The 22428-nt window shown below is 41.7% G+C and overlaps 1 protein-coding gene across 3 annotated transcripts in view; it reads left to right on the plus strand.

Moving 5' to 3' along the window:
* PLD5 (phospholipase D family member 5) overlaps positions 1 to 22428 on the plus strand; it is a 336282-nt gene that overhangs the window by 289961 nt on the left and 23893 nt on the right. For all 3 annotated transcript variants that reach the window (XM_042925274.1, XM_042925277.1, XM_042925276.1), the window contains 2 exons: positions 5678 to 5875; positions 15451 to 15587. In XM_042925274.1, the coding sequence (XP_042781208.1) occupies positions 5678 to 5875; positions 15451 to 15587 (335 nt within the window). The remainder of the gene's footprint in view (positions 1 to 5677; positions 5876 to 15450; positions 15588 to 22428) is intronic.

The raw sequence follows: 22428 nt of genomic DNA on the forward strand, positions 1-22428 counted from the left end.
CTCTTGCCCCCATGGAGATCCTTCACCAGCCATTTACATCACACCATGGTCTCACTTCAGTGTACTCCTTTTCCTTGTGGTATCCTTCTTCAGCTCTGTCCAGTGGCACCTTACTATTTTCTTACACCAATTTGTTCCAGCCACTGTGCTGTCCTTCTGCCACCCCACGATCATCTGCTAAAGGATCAAGCTCAAGACCAGTAAGGGCTGACCCAGAGAAGCAAGTGAAAATGTCGTATTTCATACATCTGAAATAGCTATTCTGTTGTGACCATTCTGGCACCAAGTCTACCTACCACAAATGGTGTCTGAGGAGTGACTTCCTACCCTCACACTTGTGACTAAAGTGTCTGGAATCTGTTGGTGGCTAAAGTAAAATTGTACATGGATAAAGAATTTTGGCACCTCTTTTGTTTAATTCAAACAAATTTGTGCCCCTTTTAGAGCAAGAGTATAGTAGAAGCATCCTTCTCAGGAGAAGCAGAAGAAAGCTAGATCTTGGTAGAACGGAAGCTAACACTGTTTGAGCCAGGCACTGAGATGAGTGTTTTACATGCATTTTGTTCCATTTATTCTTCATAGTGGTCCTTTGATGTACATCCATTTACAGATGAGGTTAAGTGCCTTCTCATGGTGGAGTTAGTCTGTCTTCAGAGCCCGTTCCAGGAGATGACCTACTGTGTCATGTGTCATGATTAAGTCATATTGAGAGACCTCTCTCTCATTCACTTGCAGGGAAAGGCTATCAGAATTGCCATCCTGGCACCCTTCTAGATGTCAAATTTTATATTAGTACTTACCCAGATGCATCATGTCATATCATTAAAAAGTGGTTGTCTTTCTTCACAATTATGGGAAGCTCACAGTAGTGTTGTGACTACGTTTAATATCATTCTACATATCAGGACAGAATCAGTAGAGAATGACAGGGTGTGGGGAGGATGTGGTTTTGTTCCCCAACAACTACTATTTGCTTTAATCTGCCCCCAACCACAACAAAGGGGCATAACTTCCACTTGAAGACTAGCAGATATGTATTCCTGAGTAAAGAGGTGGAAAGGGAAGCATGGCATTCTTATTCAGCCTTTGATCAGAGGTCTTCAAAAATACATGTTTGTCATGTGTGAACAAGTCAACTGAAAACACTGAAGGTCTGAGGTGGGAAAACCAAAGGATACCAATGAGATCCAAACATAGTAAAAAGAATAATGATCAATGAGTTCCCCTTTGGGTGAAAAATCAAATGATCCCCTAGATTTCTACTTTCAGTGGTATTCTGTCTTAGACTCCACTGGGACTTGGATAGTGTGCACCTGTTTAAGGCAGTCTGCATTCAAAAGACAAGCTCATGTTGGTCTCTGTGTCCCATGTTGGTAGGTGCAGGAAGCATGTCTAGAGGACAGTTAGTTCACTGACCAATGTAAGGCCTGCCACTGATACTGACCACTCAGCACCATGCTTGTGAAAATCTTCCGGGCGGGTCTCTGGGTGTGGCCATCGCCAGGTTTTCTGCTCCTTCGGTACCAGAAGAGAGATTCTTATTAAATTCATGTACTCAGGATCAGAAGGCATTGGGCTAACCTGGAGCTTGGGCTCCTGGATTCAGAAGGGAACTTGTTTTCATCTCTGACCACCATTTATTCATTTCCAAGGGCAGGCATTCATTCAATGAACGTTTTCTAGGCAAGTATTATAATCCAGCACTGGAAAAAAAAAAACAAACTATGAACCTGACGTAGTCTCTTCAGAGACTGTAGAGTCACTTAGGAAAAACAGACACATAATTTGTTTTAATTATGATATAGTGTAAGACATGCCACATCAGAAATAGGCAACAGGTATAGTACTAGACAAAGCAGGCAATGGATTGGCCAGAAAAGGCTTCACAGAATTGATAGCAGGAGGTACCATGGACTGTATTCTAGCCAGGTGCTAAGTGGGGTATTATCATAGTGGTTAAGCATGCAGCCTTCCGAGTTGAAATCTCAGCTGTGTCATCTCCCAGGGAGCAGATTATCCAAGCTCAGTTTCCCCCTTGTAAAATGGGGATGGACACTGTATCTACCTGACCCACTTTCAGGAGGAAAGCCGATGAGGCACCGTGTATGTTTCCTAGAGCTTCCATAACAACTAGCCACAAACTTGGTGGCTTCCAAGAGCAGGAACGTACTTATTCAGTCACAGTTCTGGGGGCTAGAAGTGCGAAATCAAGGTGTTGGCAGAGCCCCTCTCTCCCGGAAGGCTCTAGGGGACAGTCTTTCCTCACCTCCTTCTAGCTTCTGGCTGTTGCTGGTAATGCTTTGTGTTCCTTGGCTTGTAGGTGTGTTACTCCAATCTCCGTCTTCACATAGCCCTCCCCCTGTGCGTCTGCCTGAATTTTCCTTTTTTTATAAGGGCACCAGTCATACTAGATTTAGGACCCACCATAATTCAGTATGACTTCATCTTGACTGCATCTGCAAAGACTGCATTTCCCAAGAAGGTCACATTCACAGATTCCGGGCGGAAATGAATTTGGGGGGAGGGAGCACTATTCAACCCAGTACACACACCAACTAAGCACTCCATCAACACTAGCTATCAAAATTATATTATTCTAACTGCATACCTTGGGAGACCCATATTGTCCTCATTGAACAATAAACTGAAATTTAAGAATTAAGTAATTTGCCCAAGGCTAGTCAACAAGCAAGTTGCAGGATTAAGATGCAAATGTGCCTCCACCGAATTTAAAACCAGGGAGGGTCACCAGCCACAATCCTACAGATACTGAGAGGAGCTCATCCTGACACACAGCACAAGTCCTTCTTCTCGAGGCAGCCTTGGCGGGATTGGTCAGGCAGTGCTACAGGGGATGAAGTTGGGCAGGAAATTGATGTCTTGAACCCGGAGAGGCAAGGCTGACTTTATGAGCCAAACCCCACCAGAGAATTTGGGGCCCTGGATGTGCACTAACCTTGCCTGAGTCTGGCAGACGAAGAAGCATGTCAGGGAGGCCCTGGTCCTGAGGACAGCTCCTTACCCACACGGGAGGCAGATCTCAGATTCTCCCACCCACCGCCACCCCAGACAAAGAGCCTGGGTATTATACCTGCTGAACTAGAACAATGTGAAATGCAAAAGGCTCCCCAGGAGAAGATAAGGTGGCAGTGTTGATCTAACCCAAAAAGGTACAAAAGCGTGAGGGTCAGATGCAGAGCCGAATATTCCAGAGACCCTGTGGGCAAACAGCTGGGTGGGCTCAGTCCTCAACCTGGCACAAGATTAGCCATCATTAGCAGCTACACTAGACAATTTTTTGAAGCCTCTGAGATTGGAAAACACCTAAGAACATGTAAATCTTTCTGCCTCCTACCGCCAAGGCCTGGGGCTGAATATTGTACCCTAGCTCCCTCACCCTGTCTTCTGTCTCCACAGCACAGCCAAACGGCCCTTTTCAGTTCACACCCCGACCCTCCTTGCCTGCTTCCCCAGGATCTTCAGCATAAATGCCAAGCTGTTTATCCCAGCTCAAAGGCCCCTGAGGATCTGCCACCCCTGTCCCTACAGTGTTACCCTCTGCCATCAGAAAAAAATATCTCGGCACGCTTGGGTGGCTCAGTCCGTTAAGCTTCCCTCTGGCTCTTGGTTTTGGCCTCAGGTCATGGTCTCACAGGTCTCACAGCCCTGCACCGGGCTCCACACTGGCAGTGCAAAATTCTCTGGGATTTGCTTGGGATTCTCTCTCTCTCCTCTCTGCCCCTCCCCTGCTCATGTGCTCTCTCTCTCTCTCTCTCTCTCTCTCTCTCTCTCAAATAAATAAATAAATTTAAACAAAAAATGTCTACACGCTCACACACATACATGTTCTCTCCTAGCTCGTTCAGCTTTAGCCACACAGCTCTGATTGTATCCCCACCAGCCTCAGAGCCTTTGCACATGCCTGATACACCCACCCTGCCCTATCTCCTCCCACTTTTTTTAAAGTTTATTTATTTATTTTGAGAGAGAGAGAGCAAATGTGGAAGGAGCAGAGAGGGATGGGGAGAGAGAGAGAATCCCAGCAGGCCCGGCATGGAGCCTGATGCAGGACTTGAGCCCATGAACCGCAAGATCATGACCCGAGCCAATGCTTAAGTGACTGAACCACCTAAGCGCCCCATCTCCTCCCACTTTCTTAGCCTCTTATTGTCCTTCTGCTTGTCCATCCAATTCTAGGAATCTATACTGGGGAAGTACTTCCACAGGTGCGCAAAGATTTACGTATAAGGATGCCCATTGCTTTATTTTTTGCACTAGAGAAAAAAAGGGACAAGTCCATCAGCAGATTAAATAATGTGTGTGCATCTATTCTGTAGTCACTTTGGAGCTGGTGGAACAACTCCAGGCGGATATAGATGAACAGGGAAATACCTCCATGACATACTGTATTAGGGAGTCCTAGGTGACGTCTTCTGTAATCCTGAGTAGAGTCCTCACTGGGGAGCTAGAGGAAGACATAGGAGGGGAGTCAGACTCAGGTCTCTAAAGGGCCCAGGAGTCCCTAGCACTGCCCTCCCTGGGCATGTGTCTTTGTGCTGTCTTTTATGACCCCGATTTTACTTTGTCACTTTCATTGACTAAATTGGAAATCATCTGTAACTCTTACAAAGTGATCCTAGACTCAGATGAAGCCAGTGCCGCTATGTTCCTGGGTGTATTGGACCAATTTTACTTTGTCACTTTCATTGACTAAATTGGAAATCATCTGTAACTCTTACAAAGTGATCCTAGACTCAGATGAAGCCAGTGCTGCTATGTTCCTGGGTGTATTGGACCAATTTTACTTTGTCACTTTCATTGACTAAATTGGAAATCATCTGTAACTCTTACAAAGTGATCCTAGACTCAGATGAAGCCAGTGCTGCTATGTTCCTGGGTGTATTGGATCAAGGGTCAGAAACCTGAATTTAAATTCTCAATCTCTTGCTGATAAGATCTCTCACTTGGGGCAAGTGTTTTTGCTTACCCTCGTGAGCTTCCCTTTCTTCTCTGGTCCCTTAGTTGCAAGGGTGTATTGGGGTGTTCCTCCTGAGGCTTGTGCAGTGTTACTAAGAGTGACTAACAATTGTTAACCTATTTTTAGTGAGTTACAAGTCATGGACACTCTTCTGAGCCCTTTAATGGTACTGACCATTTTAAGCATCACAGCAGCTGTGTGGGATAAACACTATTAACCCAGTTTTATGGAAGAAGGAAACTGAGGCCCGGAGATGGTGAGTCTTGCCCAAAGTCACACAGCTAGAAAGCTGTGGAACTGGAGCCTAATTGCAGGCAGTCTGACTTCAGAATCCACGATGTCAACCGTTCCACGATGCTGCCATGAAAACCTGGGTGCCGCCGCACGATTTAAGGATTCGGACGCGAAAGTGTTTTAAGGGAATGAATCTGAAGAGCTGATGTAAAAATGGAAGTGAATATGGAAAACTTATCTATAAGACCCCAAATGCAAAAACGCAAGCCAAAGTTCTCCTGAAATATTGAAGCCTTTTTATACCGTATCCCCTCCAGACACCGTAACATGCCTGTATCTACACACTTCTGTATAACAGCAGTGAGAGAAGGACTCACTACAACTGCATTCTTGTGCATTTTCTTTCTCTGAAAATAGTGCCACCCGTCGTACATGGCACCGATGCTTTCTATTTTAATTTCACAGATGAAAGAACTCGGTGTCATTTTCTACAACTGTAGCTGCCTGGTCCTGGATTTACAGAGGATATTCGCTCTGTATAGCTCATTAAAATTCAAGAGCAGAGTGCCCCAGACCTGGTCCAAGAGGCTCTATGGAGTCTATGACAACGAAAAGAAATTGCAGCTTCAGCTGAACGACACCAAATCTCAAGCATTTGTGTCGGTGAGTCATTGCCCTCTCACTCCTCCTCTTCCTTCTTCCGAAGTTGGAATGTTCGAGTGTGATCTTGTGCTGGGCAAGCCTGAATTCTAAAGATCGGTTCTGTCCCACCCCTTGACGAGGTAAGATATACCCACTCTTTTCTGAAAGAAATTATTTTAATGTTTATTTACTTTTGAGAGAGAGAGAGAGACCAAATGCAAACAAGGGAGGGGTGGAGAGAGAGGAGACGCAGAATCCGAAGCAGGCTCCAGGCTCTGAGCTGTCAGCCCAGAGCCCGACATGGGGCCCGAACTCACGAACTGTGAGATCATGACTTGAGTGGAAGTCGGAAGTTTTACCGACTGAGCCACCCAGGCGCCCCGAGATACACCCACTCTTACGCCTAATCATATGCTGTCCCTAGTGATAACAATAATGAATGTTAATATTCATCCCTAGTTCCTTATGCTTAGTGTTATCTAAATTGATCCCTCTGGCCATCTGTTAAGGTAGACCCAGCTTTGTAACCCTGTTACAGACAAAGGGATGAGGCTTATCTACTAGCACAAAGACCCTCATGGCAGGAGCCAAGACAGGCACCAGCTCCCAGGTCTTCTGAACCAGATCCTATTTTCCATGCCCTACTTCAGTGATTGTCAGACTTGTTTTTAGCAATAGAAACCTTTGATGAAAAAATCTGAGGCATGTTGGTGTGTAAAACAGATAAAAGCAGAACTGTACTTGATCGAGGCTGAGGGAGGAGGCCCAGAGGGCAGGGCACAGCTTCAGGCCTCTGACTACACTGAAAACCGCCACTCCCCACCTCCCACATCTACCACCCACTGCTGTCCCACAGGGTCACTGGGAATGGGCAATGTGAATATCTGTGCCTGCAGCCCTGGTCCACCAAACTTTAAAAACTTAAGAACTGGCTGGGGATCCTGTTTAAGATGTAGATTTACATGGGGTGCCTGGGTGGCGCAGTTGGTTAAGTGTCCGACTCTTGGTTTGGGCTCAGGTCTTGATCTCACAGTTACTGAGTCTGAGCCCTGCATCAGGCTCTGTGCTGACAGTGCTTGGAATTGTCTCTCCCCCTCTCTATTTGCCCCTCCCCTGCTTGCGCTGTCTCTATCTCTCTCAAAAATAAATAAACAATAAAATAATAAAATAAAATAAAATAAAATAAAATAAAATAAAATAAATAAAATGCAGATATGCAGCCTCCCACCATTGCCCAGGCCAGGATCTGATCCACTGGACCTGGGGTGAGACCTTAGAATTTTGATTTGAAACAGCCTTCTGAATTGATCCTGGGGCCTAGATAAATTTCTTAAGACCATGCTCCCAATTCAACATGCTGGTCCCCCACTGACAGGAGTGCTTTTATGCCAACAATTTTTATATCACTGAAGAACACGTCCCTGAAGAGTGAATTCTGACCTCTTTGTCAATTAAAATGAAAGCACAGTCTGAAAATTTAGACATGTAGCAATTGAGACAAAAGAGGATGTTGAAGTTGTTTGTCTTAACAAATTCACATAAATGCAAATAGCAGAAAACAGACTGAAAGATTTTCATCAAAGTGAAAAAGCCTTTTCTTTTTAATATGTGGAGGTCAGCAATAGCATATTGTATGGGGTGTTTTACTAGCAAAATGACTTCATGTATTCAGTTTCATTTCTGAAGTTTCTCTCAAGACAACCCTGTAAGACAAGAAGGCCAGATAGTATCCTGAATTTGTAGATGAGTCACAATAGGAAGTTTGCCAAGGATCCCTTAATGCAGAGAAGGTAACAGGGTGACATGATGCCCGAAAGGACAGGTGCTCAGCCAGCTCCAGTAGAACAGATGGGAAGCAACAGGGAAGAAATGAATGGTAAGCAAATTTCAGATAATTGCTAGATTTTCAATTTACGGTTTGAATCTTAGAGACGTGAATTTGGGTTTTGCATACATTTAAATTTTCTTTTTTTAATGTTTATTTAGTTTTGAGAGAGAGAGAGAGAGAGACAACATGTGCATGCATGTGCACCTGAGTGGGGGGGTGGGGTGAGGATCTGAAGCAGCCCCCCAGCTGACAGCAGAGAGCCTGATGTGGGGCTCAAATTCAAAACCATGAGATCATGACCTGAGCCTAAGTCAGACACTTAACCGACTGAGCAACCCAGGTGCCCCTAAATTCTGACTCTTAAAAAGGTGGCAAATCCCCCTTTGTTGATCCCAAAGTTAACATATCTACCCCAGAGAGAGGGCCCAGGCCTTTAATAAAATCTACTAAAATGTAGATCTTTGTTGTACTGTGGGACAGATTTACAAATTGCTTTTTATCAAATGATTTGTCACAAAATAAGTAGAGTTTTGAAACATGCCTTTAGGTATAGTCTTTTCAAGTATATGATGCCTCTATTTTCTATTTTTATTTATTATATTATTTTAACTTACTGTTTTCTATTTCCTAGTAATGTCAAGCCTACCTTTGAATTTCAATTCAACAAGTATTAATTGAACACCACATTTGCAGAGGTATAAAATCCTACAGGTATAAAATAGTCAGACACCCCCCGCCACCAGTGGAATTGGTCTGGAATCCCAGACCTCCTTGATCTCACCCCTGTTGTGGCATCTATTATATTTTCGTAGCTGTTTGTTGATTGTTTATTGATCATCTCTCCTGCTATTTAAAAGCCTCTGAAGATCATATACCGGACCGTCTTGCTCATTGGTATTCCCAACACCTTACAGAAGGCTCCAAAAAATGTTGGATTGGATTTATTAGTAGTAATTTTAATATAAAGTTCTAGGATGTGTATAATTTTCTGAGTGATGTATGCCAAACATGCCAAAGCAAATATATTTAAGTTGAAAGTATTTGGTGTGGGGCGCCTGGGTGGCTCAGTTGGTTGGGCGTCCGACTTCGGCCCAGGTCGTGATCTCACGTCCGTGAGTTCGAGCCCCGTGTCGTGCTCTGTGCTGACAGCTCAGAGCCTGGAGCCTGTTTCAGATTGTGTCTCCCTCTCTCTCTGACCCTCCCTCATTCATGGTCTGTCTCTCTCTGTCTCAAAAATAATTAACCTTAAAAAAAAAAAAATTAGAAAAAAAAGAAAGTATTTGGTGTAAAACATCTTAAAATAGCATATTATATTTTTATAATCTCACAGTCCCAAGACTAAATTCACACACACACACACACACACACACATTATTGAAGACACATAGACACATAAAACACATATTAAGAATTACCATTCCCCAGATTAGATTTTTAGATGATTAACAACTTAGCATTGTTAAATATAAATTTTAAATTATGATATAAATATGGATTATTTCTAATTTTCTCATTGTTAAATATAAATTTTAAATTATGATATAAATATGGATTATTTCTAATTTTCTCACAGAACCCCAAAGATACTTGGGGAGATTTAACTATGTGATCTCTAATAACTTGGTGCCAGTGAGTTCTGATTTTAATTCCCCATTAAAATAAGAAGACAGGAACCATAGTTGGCTGGGTTTTTGTTATCTTACAGATTTCTTTTTAGAGCCCTTGAGATTATAAATTTGCTTTCCAAGATAAAGACTAGTGCTATGCCTGGGTGGCTCGGTCAGTTGAGCATCCAACCCTTGATTTCGGCTCAGGTCATGATCTCACAGTTCCTGGGATTGAGCCCTGATTGGACTCTGTCCTGATAGTGTGGAGCCTGTTTGGGATTCATTCTCTCCCTTTCTGTCTCTCTGCCCCTCCCCCACTCACGCGCACACTCTCTCTTTCTCTCTCTCTCTTCAAAAATAAATGAACATTGGGGACGCCTGGGAGGCTCAGTCAGTTAAGCGTCGACTTCGGCTCAGGTCATGATCTCACAGTTCGTGGGGTCGGGCCCCGCATCAGACTCTGTGCTGACAGCTCAGAGCCTGGAGCCTGCTTCGGATTCTGTGTCTCCTTCTCTCTCTGCCCCTCCCCCCCTTGTTCTCTGTCTCTCTCCGTCTCTCAAAAATAAATAATTTTTTTTTAATTTTTTAAAAAATAAATGAACATTAAAAATATATATATAGACTAGTTACTGATCTGGGTGCTAGACAGATCTGATCTCTCATTATAGTTTTGTTCATTCACCCATCAGTCATGTATACTGAGATGTATTTAGTGAGTGAGGGCAGGACATTAAGTGGAACCTAGTGTTGCTATGAAAAATGCCATGTTATATTAGTCTTTAGAACCTCCACTACATATTGTTAATTACCTTTTTAATAGCTTTATTGAGAGATACTTCACATTCCGTGGCATTTCTTTTAAAGTATATGATTCAGTGGGTTTTTGTGTAATCACAGGCTTATGCAGCTGTCTCCACCATCTAATTTTAGATTATTTTGGGGGCACCTGGGTGGCTTAGTGAGTTAAGCATTCGACTTCTGCACAGGTCATGATATCACAGTTTGTGAGTTCAAGCCCCGCATCGGACTCTGTGCTGCCAGCTCAGAGCCTGGAGCCTGCTTCGGATTCCATGTCTCCCTCTTTCTGCCCCTCCCCTGTTCATGCTCTGTCTCTCTCTGTCTTTCAAAAATAAATAAACATTAAAAAGTTTTTAATAAAAGGACAGTTTCATCACCACAAAGAAAACCATTAGGAGTCACTCTCCATTTTCCCCTTCCCTCAGCCCCTGGCAACTGCTAGTCTACTTTCTGTCCCTTAGAATTCTCCTTTCTTTAGGTATTCCATATAAATGAAGTATATATAATATGTAGTCTTTTGTAATTGACATCTTTCACTTAGTATAATGTTTTCAAAGTCCATTAGTGTTACAGCATGAATCAACACTTCCTTCCCTTTCGTGGCCAAATAATACTCCATTATACCGATATGCCACAGTTTGTTTATTCCCCCATCGGTTGATGGACATTTGGGTGTTTCTATCTTTTGGGTCCTGACAGTAGTGTTGTCATGGACTGACGTGTGCAAGTTTGTATTTGAACACCTGTTTTCAGTGCTTTAGGGTGTGTACTCAGGAGTGGCAGTGTTGGGGAATGTGGCAACTCTGTGCTTAACATTTTGAGAGACTGACACATTGGTTTCCAAACTGGCTGCCCCATTTTACAGTTCCACCAGCAGTTAATGAGGGCTCTGTTTTCTCCACATCTTTGCCAATGCTTGTTATTTTCTGTTTTATTTTACCCCTCCAAATGGGTATGAAATGGTATCTCACTGTGGTTTTTATTTGTATATTTTAATATGTTCATTGCCTATTTGTTTATCTTTTTTGAGAAATGTCTATCCAATCCTTTGCCCACTTTTCCATTAGTTTACTTGGGTTTTGTTTGTTTGTTGAGAGAGAGAGCACAAGTCAGGGAGGGACTGAGGGAGAGGAAGAGAGACTCTTAAGCAGGCTCCATACCCAGTGCAGAGCCCGATGTAGGACTCCTCTCATGACCCTGAGATCATCACCTGAGCTAAAATCAAGAGTCAGACTTTTAACCAACTGAGCCACCAAGGTGGCTCTTATTTGGTTTTTATTACTGAGTTGTAAGAGTTCTTATACATTCTGCATATAGCTCCTTTATCAGATACACAATTTGCAAATATTTTCTCCCATTCTGTGGGCTATCATTTTGTGTTTAATATATTTTAACATATATATTTTGAGGATGGAGTATGAACTTCTTAAAAACCAGGAAACTACAGTGAAATAAATCAGAAGCCTGCTAAGGCAAATATTTAACGAATATGCAAAACAAGTTACGTGCGTGTATAAGGCACTAATTGATCTAAGAGAGACATATTGCCTAGAAGCAAGGTGCATGAGAGCATTTGAGCGGTAAAAGTCACCACAGAGCTGAAACAGGGAAGAATCTGTTTTCCTTCTCCCTCTCATAGTAAAGGAGTACACAGTGCTAGGCTCAAAAAATTAATTGAGGAGCAATAACAGGGAAACTTAACAGCCTTCTCTGTAATTAAACTATTGGAACTATTTAACTTCCTTTGCTGAATCAGTAGTCATTCTTTGTGTTGTTCATTCATTTACATCTTTTTATGTTTCTTTATTTATTTTGCAGGGCAGGGGGGAGGTGGACAGCATGAGTGCATGAGTGGAGGAGGGGCAGAGAGAGAAACAGAGACAGAGAATCCCAAACAGGCTCCCCACCGTCAGCCGGGAACCTGCTGTGGGCCTCGAACTCCTGAACCATGAGATCACGACCTGAGCTGAAACCAAGAGTTGGAGCCACTCAGGCACCCCTTATTCATTTATATCTTAGGCAAACATTTTTAGCCAGTAGTATATTCAGCACTATTTTCAAAGGTAGCAGACTCTGGAACACATCATCACGTACCACCATGCCCCTAGGGCCAGGGGGGTACTGATACCGAGGGTCATGCGTTTCCTTAATAAACACATGGAGCACCTGCCATGGTTTAGGCACTGGGTTAGACAATGGGAACATAGGAAACAATACAGCAGGCAAATCCAAATAAAGAACTGTTCACACGTGGATGGAAAGACCTAGCATGAAGTAACTCCATTAAGAATGGAGATTGGGGGATCACACAGACCTTCAATGCTGATTAATTTAAGAAGCACTTTCACATTCATTCCACAGATATGGATATAAAACATATGCTAAGCACAGCATGGCATAAGGTAAAGGGGATGAGCAACCCAGCGGTTGCATATGAATGCAATACAATGTAGCACGTTCCAGAATGAAGCTCCAGGAAGCAGGAGTCTTACTTTGATCACTGGTATATACCAGGTGGCTAGCCTAGAGCCGGAGCATGGCGGGCACTTCGTACTATTTGCTGAACAAATGAAAGCAAGCACAGAAGAAAGGCACTCACCCAGCCAGGGAACAGGCCATTACCCGATTTAAGCCTCGAGGGAAACCAGTGTGAGAGGTGCGTTCTACTATTAATCCCTTAGGCTGCGAGGCTCAGCAAGTGTAAGGTGCACAGCCAGCAGGCTGCAGGCTATAAATGCTGGAGCCTAGCCTGTATCACTGAAAGGCACCCAAAGTCCAGACTTGCAGGATATAAGAGCAAACGTGAAGAGAGCAACGACTCCTGTGCCTCAATTTTTTCCTCCCTGAAACCAAAACCTGGTTTTTGCAACATGCAAGGAAGTTCAAGAAATTCCTGAAACAGAAACGTGGGCGTTTGGACGCATGTCGGCGCTTCCTTAAGCTCCTGTCTAGAGCAAAGACCCTCAGCTCCCCCATGTTAGCCTGAAGAATGTTTAAAGCAGACCCAACAGGCTGAGGGAATTAAGTAATGTCAATTTTGGATGTTTTCATGGAGATAGAAAAATGAGTAAAGTGCAGTCCCTAAAATCAGGTCAGTGACAGTCTAGGCAGGCAAATGAGGCAAGTGCAAATAATTACAAGTTTGAATATGCTAAATAATGTAGCAAATCAATCATATTATGGGTGGGCAGAGAAGGGAGAAGGGGCCTCTGGCTGGGGAAATACAGAAGTTTCATGGAGGAGCTTGTAGTTGAACTAGAGAAAGCATATTCTAGAGAAAGCATATTCTAGATAGCATATTCATATTCAAGAACCATGTTCTTGACGGGCAAGAACAAGGAAGCTTGGGCCGGAAGGGCTGGCGGGAGCAAATGTGCAGGGGCAGACAGATGAGAGCCAGGCACAGAGGGCGTGATAGCTGGCACAGGAGGGAGGCAGAGAAATGGGAGGCCAGGGCTTGGAGGCCATAGTTCAGTGAGTTCAGACTGGATTCCCAGACACCAGAAATGCTGAGTGTGATGTGTGTGTGTGTGTGTGTGTGTGTGTGTGTGTCCATCATGGTGACAAGAAAATGATGTGTAAAAGCCCCAGCAAAGAAAGAGCACTAGAGCCTGAATGGGAGGAGGGGCAGTCAGGAGTAAGAGGGAGACCCAGTGGCCACTAGAAGCAGGAGCACCTGTCTTGGGGACAGGCAGAGTATCCACTGTGTGTGTGCTAGGGAAAAGGTGTAGGACCAGCACTGGGTTTGGTTGGTTGGTTGGTTTTATCTTTTGTAGTTTTTGTTTGGGGTTTATGTTTGTGTCTTTTCTTATTTTTATGTTTTTTAAATTTTTTTGTTAATGTTCATTTTTTGAGACAGAGAGAGAGTGTGAATGGGGGAGGGGCAGGGGGGGCGCAGAAACCAAAGCAGGCTCCAGGTTCTGAGCTGTCAGCACAGAGCCCAACGCGGGGCCTGAACCCACAAACTGTGATCATGACCTGAGCCACCCAGGCACCTCTATTTTTACGTTTTTTTGTGAGGGTTTTTTGTCATTAGTTTTTTTTTTTTTTTTAAGTTTACTTATTTATTTTGAGAGAGAGCACAAGCGGGGGGAGGGGCAGAGAGAAGATCCAAACAGGCTTCGTGCTGTCAGCGCAGAGCCCAGCATGGGACTCAATCCCACGATGCTGGATCATGACCTGAGCTGAAATCAACATTCGGACACTTAACCGACTGAGCCTCCCGGGTGCCCCTGGCATTAGTTTCTTAAAAGACTTGGAAACTCATCTTCATTCCAAAAGAAAAATAAACGATCAAAAACTCAATCTGATAGTCGCCTTCCAAGATGACTTTCTGAGCAGGGACGCTGAGAGAGTATATGACCTTCAACAGGCTCCTTTCCTGCCCCCACGCTCCACGTCTGTCTTGCTTGGACATCCAAGACAACGGCTTCATCTTCCCTCTGTCTAAGCCAGGATAGGCATTCCCACCAGCACAGTGATGGGAGTTGTCCCGAGCGTTGGATGCAGGACAGTTCCAGAAGCCCTCCCATACGTGCACCCCTCCACTCACCACTGCCTCATGCTGCTCAGAGTAAGACAGAAACCCCAGTAATGCTATTTTTAGTCCTGTGTGCTGGGAAAACAACGAGAAAGCCAAACTACATCTTTCTGTAGCAATTTCATCCCAAAACACCTTATTTTTATAAGATGGAAACCACCTTGAGCAACAGGAGAAAAATGCCTCAAGTATAATTTACCTCTTTGTTCGTTGGCTTGAGTTTTTCAGAATATCCTCCTTCCCTGTCCCTCCTGATGAATTTGGTCTTCCTAGTCACTTGCTGGGTTTTTCTTTAGAATTATTGATGACCTTTGCACTCTTCTTCCTGACTTAATGATGAAGGGGAAAAATCCACAAGATTTTTTAGATTGTATGTCTAGAATGTTTTTATGCCCACATCACCTTTCAAATGAAATGACTTTTCGGGTAAATTGATTGCTGTGTGTACATATATGTATTATATGGTAACACCTGAGAAAATTAACTGCTATTCATGATGGAGTGTTCACCAGAGCCCTGTAAGTTTGAGTTAGAATACTCTGAAAATGAGAGGTGTGTATCCTGAAAGCAAGAATTCCCTCCCCAAACAGACATAAAGGTCAGACTTGAGACACATCCCACCACACCTTGATCTGAACATGCCTCAACTATGATGGGATTGAAAATACATTTGTCTATTCTCATAAAGGACTGGAGAGTTGGTTTCAAAAATCTACCTCAAAGCCAAGATCCACTGAAACAAATCAACAACAACAACAACAAAGAGAAATCCCCAGCTGACAAAAATTAATCCTCTGAAAGTTTGGTTTTTGTGTCTTCACAGAATTCTCCCAAACTCTTCTGCCCTAAAAACAGAAGCTTTGACATAGACGCCATCTACAGTGTGATAGACGATGCCAAGCAGTACGTATACATCGCTGTCACGGACTACCTGCCAATCTCCAGCACGAGCACCAAAAGGTCAGTGAGTGAGTAACCTCGTCTTCCAACCCAGTCTCCAGGGCCAGGTGCAAACTGGGAACCATAGGAAACCGGCTGGACACTGAGGTGCTCTCCGTTTCCCTTTAGGTCACACACCGTTCAGACCTCCGAGTGCATTTGCAACTTACCCATGATGCATCTCCTCCCTCAGTCCATTTGAAGGACTCGGGGACTCACCCTACAGAAGTACCACCGTGTTTTACCTTACAGGCATGAGAGCAACTTTAGAATGGAGATCGGGTTGTTTTCAATTTGAAATTTATTTGAAAAATAAAATAAATTGGAAAAAAAAATTTCTGGAAAAAAAAATTTAACACTTTTTAAAAGTAATCTCCGCATCCAGTGTGGGCCTCGAACTCACAACCCTGAGGTCAAGAGTCACATGCTCTACTGACTGAGCCTGGCAGACGCTCCCCAAAAAATATTTCTTGAAAGTTCTTAGCTAGCAGGTGTTCCTGAAGGATATACTGAAACTGAGTAGGTCTGGCAAGATTTTCCTCCAAGGAGACATCATTTTGGTCGTATTCATGTCAGTCTTCATTAAAGGCTGAATTTTTGTATTTTTTCAACTTAAAGAAGAAAGAAACTCAGTATGTATATGTTCTCAGTCAATCCATTCCTCTGTATGAGGAAGCGAGCATTTTAAAAAATGAAGGGATTTGGGGGGCACCTGGGTGGCTCAGCTGGTTAAGCATCTGACTTTGGCTCAGGTCATGATCTCTCAGTTCAGGAGTTTGAGCCCCATGTCGGGCTCTGTGCTGACAGCTCGCAGCTTGGATCCTGCTTCGGATTCTGTGTGTCCCTCTCCCTCTGCCCCTCCCCTGCTCACGTTCTGTCACTGTCTCTCAAAAAATAAATAAACATTTTAAAAAATTAAATTAAAAAATGAAAGGATTTTTACAGCAATTCATCATTGTTTAGAGGGGAAATACTTGAAATAAACTTAGGGACGGACTATATGCCCCTAAGTGCATAAATGCCTGGCTGTGCCCCAGATATTTCCCACTTTTGCTCTCCTGCCAGGAATGCACAGATTTGGCTACTTATAAGTGCTTTGAATAACCCATTTAAAGCCAGGAAAAGTTTTCAAAGTGCACATTTCTGAGAGTACAGCTGGAGACCTTTTTAATCTGGGAAATTGCAATTTCAAAATAACCCTTTACTGAGGTAGATGATGAAGTGTGCCCTCTCTTGCTTGAATATTGCTCATGTTGCCAACCAACATACGCCTAATATGCAGCTTCTTTATGCAGATGCCTGTAAGATTGCAAAAGCATGAGTCTCCTGCAAAGTGATCTCCCATAATGACAGTCAAAAAGCATTTTAAGCTACAAGATACACTATTAAAACATTTTTACTTTAAAATATGGCACACCCCTTGAATATTCATAGGTGTTTACCCATATAGTTTTACATGTTTGCTATCTCTTTTTTATTTTTCTCCAATTTATTGGTTTGGGATTTCATTTTAGATGTCAACTTCACTTTGAGAAGACTTTGAAACATAATAGATATGTTTTGCCTGCTTTTCCTATTATTCAGAATGAGAGTAAGGGATAATAGGGTGATGATTTCTTAGGATTGACAAAACCTTCATTCCATGAAGCCCCACAAACAAAATTAATATCCTTTGTGGCCAGAGAGGAAGGGGTTAGCATAGAGAATCTAAAATAGCTTGGAAATGTAGAAGTTAAAGAAAACTAAAAGAATGTTAAAGAACTGAAAACTCACCTAAAATTTTGCATTTTGGTTATTAATCTACCATTTCAGCGGCTGTTCAAAGAGCAGTTCTCTTATCATACTTAGGATATTTCAAACCCACAATCCCATCAAGCATTCTAATGAAAAGTCATCAGAGGGACTCCTGGGGGGCTCAGTCGGTTAAGCATCCAACTTCGGCTCAGGTCATGATCTCACGAGTTCGTGAGTTCAAGCCCCACGTCAGGCTCTGTGCTGACAACTCAGAACCTGGAGCCTGCTTCAGATTGTGTGTCTCCCTCTCTCTGCCCGCCTCTCCCCCTCTCAAAAGTAAATAAACATTAAATTTTTTTTTAAAGTCATCAGAGACATAAGAAGTTGTTCAAACATCCACGTTATAATTAAATTCTTCTCAATCCTACAAAAAAATTACTTAAGAGTCAGCATGGTTACTTGTCTCTACATTGTCCTGGAGAAAGTTTTCAGAATTCAACTAGAATGAACAAATGGACATTGTCAAATATCAGTGCGTCAGTGTGCCACAGGCTGAGCTTTTAGTCTACGCACTGCTAAACATCCAAATGAAAGAGGAAAAATTCACAGGTTCCCAAAGTAGAAGTGGTTGGTCACATGTAGAAAAATATATACACCATCATTAAGCAACAATATTAGAAGTGACTTCTAACTTTCCAAGAAGTAAGAAGTGAAGGGAACAATGATGTATGGCTAAATCAATCCCGCAGTAAAAAATCAGAAGCCCTATTTCAATTCTTCCTGTTTTGGCAATCAAGTGCTGTTTCTTTTAGCAATTCGCATATTTATTTTGGCCTTGGTTTGGGGTTGTTCATTATTTATTTCCTCAGTCACACGAAATACATCTTTCAGAAGAAAACCAGTAAATGTGTGAAGGAACAATAAGAATGTAGGCCGGCAGCCAAGAATACTCTCTCCTGGCAAAGTTACCTTTCAGATGTGAAGGAGGAATAAATGCTTTCCCGAACAAACAAAAGCTGAGGGAGTTCACCACTACTAGACCTGTCTTACAAGAAATGTTGAAAGGCGCTCTTCAAGCTGAAACAAAAAATTGAAAGCACACAAAATTCTGATTAAGGTGATAAACGGGCAGTCAGAATTAGAAAACTGGAACTCTTTTTTGGAACAGTGTATGAAACTCTTAGCTATATCATAAATGTTAAAGAAAAACAGCAACAAAATAACGATAGCTGCTGCAAGCTGGTAATGAAATCATAACATAAAAAGAGGTAATTTATGGCATCAAAAATATAAAAGGAGAGGATTAAAAGGATGATAGGTCAAGAAAAGTAAGCTGCTATCAGCAGAAAAAGGACTGTTTTTTCTATGAGTTGTTTTGGGTAAACCCATAGTAACCACATGGCAAAAACTTAGAACAGTCATGAAATATAAAGAGGGGGAGAATGAACAAATCATCATGGAAAACCACCAACTGGCAAAAGTAGACAGAAATGGGGAAAAAAAAGAAAGAATGGGAAAAAAGAAAAAGAGAAAAAAGAAACAATAGAGACAAAATAACCAGAAGGCAAAAAATAAAATGGCAGCAGTATATAGTATATATGATTACATATTAGTATCACCCTCAGTGAAAATGGATTGAACTCACCCATCAAAAGGCACAGAGTGGCTGGATGGATAAAAAAACAATATGCTGCCTACGGAGGACTCACTCCAGCTCTAGAGACAAATACAGACTCAAAGTGAACGATGGAAGATGATATTCCAACCAAACGTATGAAAAGAAGGCAAGCGTAGCCGTACCTATAATAGACAAAATAGAGTTCAAGCCAAAAGGGGTCACAAGAAGTAAAGAAGGTCGTTATATAATGACAAAGGGGCCAGTATATCAAGAAGATATAGCAATCATAAATATACATGCTCCCAACACTGGAACATCAAAATATATTAAACAATTAATGAGAGATCTTAAGGGAGAAATAGACAATAATACAATAACTGTAGGATACTCTAATACCCCACCATCAACAATGGATAAATCACCCGGACAGAAAATCAACAAGAAAATGTTGCAGTTGAATCTGGAACAAATTTAGAACAAATGGACTGCTCAGACATATATAGAAAATGCCACCCAACAGCAGCAGAATACACATTCTTCTCAAGTGCACATGGAACGTTGTCCAGGATAAATCACATGTTAGGCCACAAAATAAATCTTAGCAAATTTAAGGTTGAAATCGTACCAATTATCTTTTCTGACCACTGTGGTATGAAACTAGAAATCAACAGGAGGAAAGTAAGAAGATCTACAAATAGATGGACACTAACCACACTTCTAAACAACCACTGAGTCAAAGAAGAAATAAAAAGGCAAATAAAAAATTACCTTGAAAACACAATATATCAAATATTGTGGGACGCAGCAAAAGCAGTTTCAAGAGGAAAGTTTATAACTATAAACACAGATACTAAGAAATTAGAAAGATCTCAAATAACCTAACTTTATATCACAAGGAACTAGGGAAAAACAACCAAACAAACAAAAAAACAAAGTAAGCCCAAAATTAGCAGGAGGGGTGAAATATTAAGGATCAGAGCAGAAATAAATGAAACAGAGACCAAAAGCCAATAGAAAGGATCAGCAAAACTAAGAACTGGTTCTTTACAAAGATAAACAAAATTGACACCATTGGCCAGACTAAGGAAAAAAGAGAAAAGACTCAAAGAAATAAGTTAGAAATGAAAGAGGAGACATTACAACTGATACTACAGAAATACCTAGAATTATGAGATGCCTGTGAACAAGTTTATGCCAAGAAATTACATAAACTAGAAGAAATGGATACATTGCTAGAAACACACAACCTATCCAGACTGAATCATGATGAAATACAAAGTCTGAACAGACCAATTATAAGTAAAGAGACTGAATCAGTAATCAAGAAACTCCCAAAACAGAAAACCTCAGGACCAGATGGCTTCACTGGAGAATTCTACCAAAGGTTTAAAGTAGAATTAACACCAATCCTCCCCCAAACTCTTTCAAAATATTAAGGAGGAGGAACACTTCCAAACTCATTCTATGAGACCAGCATTACTTTGATGTCAAAATCTTATAAGGAGACCACAAGAAAGACAACAATAGGCCAATATCCCTGATGAATATAGATGCAAAAATTCTCAACAAAACAGTAGCAAACCGAATTCAGGAACACACTAAAAGAATTATACACAATGACCAAGTGGGATTTATCACTGGGATACAAGGATATTTCAATAATATGCAAATCAACAAATGCAAATACATCACATCAATAAAATAATACATAAAAAATCACACGATTATCTCAATCGATACAGAAAAATCATTTGACAAAATTAAACACCCTTTCATGATAAAAAAAATGTTTAACAAATTTGGTACAGAAGGAACATACCTCACCATAATAAAGGCTGTATAGGACAAACCAACAGCTAACATTACACTCACTGAAGAGAAATTGAAAGCATTTTCCCCAAGATGGGGAAAAAAGTGAGGATGCCTACTCTCCCACTCCTATTCAGTATAGTTCTGGAAACCCTAGCCAGAACAATCAGGCAAGACAAAGAAATAAAAGGCATACACATCAGGAAGGGAGTAGTAAAATTTGCATGATTTGCTGATAATATGATGATATGATCTATATACAAAGTCCTAAAGAATCAGTCAAAAAACTGTTGGAATTAATCAACAATTTCAGTAAAGCATCAAGATATAGGGGCGCCTGGGTGGCTCAGTGGGTTAAGCGTCTGACTTCAGCTCAGGTCATGATCTCGTGGTCCATGAGTTCAAGCCCCGCATCGGGCTCTGTGCTGACAGCTCAGAGCCTGGAGCCTATTTTGGATTCTGTGTCTCCCACTCTCTCTGACCCTTCCCCGTTCATGCTCTGTCTCTCTCTGTCTCAAAAATACATCAATGTTAAAAAAAAAAAAAAGATACAAAATCAATTGCATTCCTTCACTGATGATGAAGCCTCTGAAAATGAAAAGAAGCCATCTCATTCTCAATAGCATCAAAAACAAAATAGGAATAAATTTAACCAAGGAAGTGAAAGATCTGCACAATGAAAAGTACAAAGCTTTGCTGAAAAAAATTGAAGAAGACACAAACAAATGGAAAGGCATACTGTGTTCCTGGATCAGAATTAATATTGTTAAAATGGCTATACTACCCAACGTGATCTACAGATTCAATCCAATCCCCGTCAAAATACCGAAAACATTCTTCACAGAAATAAAAGAAACAATCCTAAAATTTGTGTGGAACCACAAAAGACCCCAAACAGCCAAAGCAATCCTGAGAAAAAGAACAAAGTTCGAGACATCACACATCCTGATTTGAAACTATACAACAAAGCCATATTAATAATAAAAAAAAAAGTACAAAAATGGGCAAACATCAACAAATAGAACAAAATAGAGAGCCCAGAACTAAACTCTGGCCTATACAGTCAACTACTATTGAACACAGGCACCAGGAACACTCAATGGGGAAAGCATAGTCTCTTCAACAAATGGTGCTGGGGAAACTGGAGAAAACATGTCAAACAATTACATTGGGCCCCCACCTCATACCACTCACAAAAATGAACTCAAATGGGTCAAAGACTTCAAGGCAAGACCTGATATCATAAAACTCCTAGAAGAAAATGTAGAGAAGGATCTTATCAATAATGGTCTTGGTAATAATTTTTTTCCATGATACCAAAAGCACAAACAAGAACAAAAAATTAACATATGAGGCTACATCAAACTCAAAAGCTTTCGCATAGAAAAAAAAAAAACAATTAACAAAATGAAAAGACAGCCTACAGAATAGGGAAAAAGTTTTGCAAACCATACATCAGCTAAAGGGTTAATATCCAAGTATGTAAAGAACTCATTCAACTCAATTTTTTAAAAAAGGCAAATAGTCTGATTACAAATGGGCAAAAGAACTAATAGATATTTTCCAAAGAGGACATCAAAATGGCCAACAGACACATGAAAAGATGTTCAGTATCACTCATCAAGAGGTAAAGGCAAATCAAAACAATGATGAGAGGGGCACCTGGGTGGCTCAGTCGGTTGGGCGGCTGACTTCAGCTCA

This window comes from Panthera leo, chromosome F3 (genome assembly GCF_018350215.1).
Source record: "Panthera leo isolate Ple1 chromosome F3, P.leo_Ple1_pat1.1, whole genome shotgun sequence".
In the NCBI taxonomy this organism is placed as follows: domain Eukaryota; kingdom Metazoa; phylum Chordata; class Mammalia; order Carnivora; family Felidae; genus Panthera; species Panthera leo.